Here is a 6,128-nt window from a genome sequence, read left to right on the forward strand (position 1 = left end):
GCCCGCGCCTCCCTCTGGGTCTTCGTGAGCAGCTTGCCCTCCTTCTTCAGGCGCTCCTTCCTCTCCTTCTCCTTCTGCTTCTTCTTTTCCTTGCGCTCCTGCTCCAGGCGCTCCTGTTGGGGGCAGGTCAAAGGTCAGAGGGGTCAGGTAGACGAGCCGATGCTGACGAGGAGGTGCTGCGTTACCTGCTCCAGCCTCTCCTTCTCCATCTCCTCCAGCCTCACCAGGCGCTCCTCCTCCTCCCTCTTGGCCGTCTCCTCCTCCTGCGGGGACAACACAACGCTGACAACCACCACAGAGGAAGAATGTGCATTGCCTCAGGACTACGTTTCCCAGAATGCACCTACCTCTTTCATCTGGGCCAGCGCCTCCTGCATGGCCTTCACCGTGGCCTTGCTGGGTCCCTTCTTCTTCTCCTCCTTCTCCCCCTTCTTCTTCTTCTTCTTCTTCTTGTCGCCTTCAACCTCCTCTGCCAGAGAAAGCACAGCAGAAGAAGAATGGGTTACCTGGTGTTACTAGTACTAGGTTGTGTATTCAGTGTATTAGTAGCTGTACTAGTAGCAGTTTGTATATTCAGTGTATTAGTACCTGTACTAGTAGCAGTTTATATATTCAGTGTATTAGTACCTGTATTAGTAGCAGTTTGTATATTCAGTGTATTAGTACCTGTACTAGTAGCAGTTTGTATATTCAGTGTATTAGTACCTGTACTAGTAGCAGTTTGTATATTCAGTGTATTAGTACCTGTACTAGTAGCAGTTTGTATATTCAGTGTATTAGTACCTGTACTAGTAGCAGTTTGTATATTCAGTGTATTAGTACCTGTACTAGTAGCAGTTTATATATTCAGTGTATTAGTACCTGTATTAGTAGCAGTTTGTATATTCAGTGTATTAGTACCTGTATTAGTAGCAGTTTGTATATTCAGTGTATTAGTGCATGTACTAGTAGTAGTTTGTGTATTAGTACCTGTACTAGTAGTAGGAGCTTGTTCAGTGTATTAGTACCTGATGTTACTAGTACCGTCTTACCTTCACCTGCTGGCTCCGCCTCTTCCTGTTCCTCCTCCGCTGCTGCAGGTGGAGCTTCCTGAGGGGGCAGGGCCTCCGGCTCCTTCTTCTCCGCCTCCTTCTGTGGCTCCTCCTTCTCCTTCAGCTTCTTCTGCTTCATCCTCTCCTCCTCCTTCTTCTTCTTGTCCCTCTCCTTCTTCTCTGCCTTCTTCTGCGCCGCTGTCTTCATCTTGAAGCCTCCGACCTCCTCTTCCTCCGGCTCCTCCTCCTCCTCGCTGTCCGGCTTCGCTTTACCTTTGTTCTTCTTCTTCTCGGTCCTGTAGGTGAACTCCCCCTCCTTGTCATCTTCTGACCCGTGCTCCTCCTCCCCTCCTCCTCCTCCTCCTCCTCTCAGGTCTTGGTCCTCCTCTTCCTTTGGGCCTCCCTTGGTCTGGAGAGGCCGTGAGCATTCCTCCTCGGAGTCGGAGGGAGGAGCCTGGAGGAGAAAGTACGGACGCTCAGAAGGGCCAAATACCATGAAGACCTTGTGGACCAGAACTGGGACTGCTCACCTTCTTGTTGTCTTTCTGCTCTCCGTTCCTCTGCTCTTCATCAGCCTGAGGTTCTCGTCCTTCATCTTCCTCATCCTCAGGGCCGGCCCCGCCTTTCCTCCCCTTCCTGGTCTTCTTCTTCTCTGGTTTGGGAGGCTCGACGCTCTCCACAGCTTCCTGAAGAGGAAAATAAACTGTGTGTGTGTATATATATATATATATATATATATATATATATATATATATATATATATATATATATATAATACATACATATAGTACATATATTATGATAAAATGTATATATTATTTTAATAATAACGTGATTATATACCTTTGCTTTACCTCCCTGAGTCTCAAGAGACAACTCCTCCAGCTCCTTCAGGATGTCGTCCTCACTGCAGGAGGTGAAACAAGAGTTAGAGGGAGGAAGAGAGAGATGATGAAGAGGAGGAAGAGGAGAGGGAGGAAGATGAGGAGGAGGAAGAGTGTCGTACTTGAAGTCCTCCTTCTTGGCTCCTTTCTTCTTCTTCTTTCCTTTCGGCTCCTTTTGGGCTCCGGCTCCTTCGATCTCTGCAGCCAGAGCGTCGATGTCCACGCCGTCATCTTTGGAGCTGAGGAGCAATAACAAGACACTGCTGATCAGGACCCGATAGTGGATCAATAACTCTGGTCACGTGACCAGCGGGATCAATAACTCTGGTCACGTGACCAGAGTTATTGATCCCTCTGGTCACGTGACCAGAGGGATCAATAACTCTGGTCACGTGACCAGAGGGATCAATAACTCTGGTCACGTGACCAGAGGGATCAATAACTCTGGTCACGTGACCAGAGGGATCAATAACTCTGGTCACGTGACCAGAGGGATCAATAACTCTGGTCACGTGACCAGCGGGATCAATTCTCTTTGTCTTCAACACAATGAAAAGCCGACTGGACACTTTTCAGAGGCCTTTTGTTTCCCATCAGCCACCTGGGCAGAACCACTGATCTGAGAGCAGCTTGTTCAGTGTATTAGTACCTGGTGTTAGTAGTAGTAGGTTGTATATTCAGTGTATTAGTACCTGGTGTAACTAGTAGTAGGTTGTATATTCAGTGTATTAGTACCTGGTGTTACTAGTAGTAGGTTGTATATTCAGTGTATTAGTACCTGGTGTTACTAGTAGTAGGTTGTATATTCAGTGTATTAGTACCTGGTGTAACTAGTAGTAGGTTGTATATTCAGTGTATTAGTACCTGGTGTTACTAGTAGTAGGTTGTATATTCAGTGTATTAGTACCTGGTGTTACTAGTAGTAGGTTGTATATTCAGTGTATTAGTACCTGGTGTAACTAGTAGTAGGTTGTATATTCAGTGTATTAGTACCTGGTGTTACTACTAGTAGGTTGTATATTCAGTGTATTAGTACCTGGTGTTACTACTAGTAGGTTGTATATTCAGTGTATTAGTACCTGGTGTTACTACTAGTAGGTTGTATATTCAGTGTATTAGTACCTGGTGTTAGTACTAGTAGGTTGTATATTCAGTGTATTAGTACCTGGTGTTACTACTAGTAGGTTGTATATTCAGTGTATTAGTACCTGGTGTTAGTACTAGTAGGTTGTATATTCAGTGTATTAGTACCTGGTGTTACTACTAGTAGGTTGTATATTCAGTGTATTAGTACCTGGTGTTAGTACTAGTAGGTTGTATATTCAGTGTATTAGTACCTGGTGTAACTAGTAGTAGGTTGTATATTCAGTGTATTAGTACCTGGTGTTACTAGTAGTAGGTTGTATATTCAGTGTATTAGTACCTGGTGTAACTAGTAGTAGGTTGTATATTCAGTGTATTAGTACCTGGTGTTACTACTAGTAGGTTGTATATTCAGTGTATTAGTACCTGGTGTTAGTACTAGTAGGTTGTATATTCAGTGTATTAGTACCTGGTGTTACTAGTAGTAGGTTGTATATTCAGTGTATTAGTACCTGGTGTTACTAGTAGTAGGTTGTATATTCAGTGTATTAGTACCTGGTGTAACTAGTAGTAGGTTGTATATTCAGTGTATTAGTACCTGGTGTTACTAGTAGTAGGTTGTATATTCAGTGTATTAGTACCTGGTGTTACTAGTAGTAGGTTGTATATTCAGTGTATTAGTACCTGGTGTAACTAGTAGTAGGTTGTATATTCAGTGTATTAGTACCTGGTGTTACTAGTAGTAGGTTGTATATTCAGTGTATTAGTACCTGGTGTAACTAGTAGTAGGTTGTATATTCAGTGTATTAGTACCTGGTGTTACTACTAGTAGGTTGTATATTCAGTGTATTAGTACCTGGTGTTACTACTAGTAGGTTGTATATTCAGTGTATTAGTACCTGGTGTTACTAGTAGTAGGTTGTATATTCAGTGTATTAGTACCTGGTGTTACTAGTAGTAGGTTGTATATTCAGTGTATTAGTACCTGGTGTTACTACTAGTAGGTTGTATATTCAGTGTATTAGTACCTGGTGTTACTACTAGTAGGTTGTATATTCAGTGTATTAGTACCTGGTGTTACTAGTAGTAGGTTGTATATTCAGTGTATTAGTACCTGGTGTTACTAGTAGTAGGTTGTATATTCAGTGTATTAGTACCTGGTGTTAGTACTAGTAGGTTGTATATTCAGTGTATTAGTACCTGGTGTTAGTACTAGTAGGTTGTATATTCAGTGTATTAGTACCTGGTGTTACTAGTAGTAGGTTGTATATTCAGTGTATTAGTACCTGGTGTTAGTAGTAGTAGGTTGTATATTCAGTGTATTAGTACCTGGTGTTACTACTAGTAGGTTGTATATTCAGTGTATTAGTACCTGGTGTTACTAGTAGTAGGTTGTATATTCAGTGTATTAGTACCTGGTGTTACTAGTAGTAGGTTGTATATTCAGTGTATTAGTACCTGGTGTTACTACTAGTAGGTTGTATATTCAGTGTATTAGTACCTGGTGTTAGTACTAGTAGGTTGTATATTCAGTGTATTAGTACCTGGTGTTACTACTAGTAGGTTGTATATTCAGTGTATTAGTACCTGGTGTTACTAGTAGTAGGTTGTATATTCAGTGTATTAGTACCTGGTGTTACTAGTAGTAGGTTGTATATTCAGTGTATTAGTACCTGGTGTTAGTAGTAGTAGGTTGTATATTCAGTGTATTAGTACCTGGTGTTACTACTAGTAGGTTGTATATTCAGTGTATTAGTACCTGGTGTTACTAGTAGTAGGTTGTGTATTCAGTGTATTAGTACCTGGTGTTACTAGTAGTAGGTTGTATATTCAGTGTATTAGTACCTGGTGTTACTAGTAGTAGGTTGTATATTCAGTGTATTAGTACCTGGTGTTACTACTAGTAGGTTGTATATTCAGTGTATTAGTACCTGGTGTTACTACTAGTAGGTTGTATATTCAGTGTATTAGTACCTGGTGTTAGTACTAGTAGGTTGTATATTCAGTGTATTAGTACCTGGTGTTACTACTAGTAGGTTGTATATTCAGTGTATTAGTACCTGGTGTTACTACTAGTAGGTTGTATATTCAGTGTATTAGTACCTGGTGTTACTACTAGTAGGTTGTATATTCAGTGTATTAGTACCTGGTGTTACTACTAGTAGGTTGTATATTCAGTGTATTAGTACCTGGTGTTAGTACTAGTAGGTTGTATATTCAGTGTATTAGTACCTGGTGTTACTACTAGTAGGTTGTATATTCAGTGTATTAGTACCTGGTGTTACTACTAGTAGGTTGTATATTCAGTGTATTAGTACCTGGTGTTACTACTAGTAGGTTGTATATTCAGTGTATTAGTACCTGGTGTTACTACTAGTAGGTTGTATATTCAGTGTATTAGTACCTGGTGTTACTACTAGTAGGTTGTATATTCAGTGTATTAGTACCCGTTACAGCAGCCCTAACAACTAGCGTAGCCTCACTCAACACGTGGTTTACCGGCTGTTTACCGGAACATTGGAGCTCGTGTTCGGTCAGAGGCCGATTAAAGAGCAGATGGATCAGCCTGATGCTAAGCTAACATGCTAGCATGCTGGTTTCTCGTGGTTAGCTTCTAAGCTAGCGGCGGGCTGACAGACCCGGATGTTGAGGGTTCACACCTGTCCGGTGTCCGCGTGCACAGGTGCTGTTTCTCTACCTGTCCTCTCCGGATTTCTTCTGCTTCTTGCCCATCCTGCTGCCGCGGCGGTTCTCCGGTTCTCCGGTTCTTTGGTTCTCACAACGGGCTCACATCAGAGATCATCTATTGAAAACATCCACGGGAGGGTCTCCCTCCGCCTCACAAAACGGATCCGTTACAATTAGATGTCCTTTGTTTTTAATGTCTGTAATGTTTATCATTCAACACAGAAAGCTGTTCATTTTATTCACTACAAAAATCATTGTGTAAACAATAGAGGAAGGGTTCATGCAAAACGTACAGAAACACATTCAGATTTTTTAAACATTTTAATTATGGTAAATATGAAATATGAATGTACCGGAATATCCTTCATTCATCAAAATGTTATTATATACTTAACAAAAACAATTAAATATATGTAGAGCCCGTAGCAGGCAACATTAAAAC

The 6,128-nt window shown here is 41.6% G+C and overlaps 1 protein-coding gene across 2 annotated transcripts in view; it reads right to left on the minus strand.

The window, feature by feature from the left end:
• The window catches only part of eif5b (eukaryotic translation initiation factor 5B), a 14,860-nt gene extending 9,049 nt beyond the window's left edge, over nt 1-5,811 (minus strand). Inside the window, exons 1-8 of one of the 2 annotated variants that reach the window (XM_034548716.1) lie at nt 5,697-5,811; nt 2,038-2,154; nt 1,875-1,938; nt 1,562-1,717; nt 1,032-1,485; nt 348-469; nt 186-263; nt 1-113 (exon numbers count right to left, since the gene is read on the minus strand). The exon at nt 1-113 is cut by the window's left edge and continues 38 nt beyond it. In XM_034548716.1, the coding sequence (XP_034404607.1) occupies nt 1-113; nt 186-263; nt 348-469; nt 1,032-1,485; nt 1,562-1,717; nt 1,875-1,938; nt 2,038-2,154; nt 5,697-5,731 (1,139 nt within the window). In that variant the 5' untranslated portion in view covers nt 5,732-5,811. Of the gene's footprint in view, nt 114-185; nt 264-347; nt 470-1,031; nt 1,486-1,561; nt 1,718-1,874; nt 1,939-2,037; nt 2,155-5,658 lie in introns of both variants that reach the window. The other variant, XM_034548725.1, reaches the window with a different exon arrangement.
• Between the last annotated feature and the right edge of the window lie 317 nt (nt 5,812-6,128).

This window comes from Cyclopterus lumpus, chromosome 2 (genome assembly GCF_009769545.1).
Source record: "Cyclopterus lumpus isolate fCycLum1 chromosome 2, fCycLum1.pri, whole genome shotgun sequence".
Lineage (NCBI taxonomy): Eukaryota > Metazoa > Chordata > Actinopteri > Perciformes > Cyclopteridae > Cyclopterus > Cyclopterus lumpus.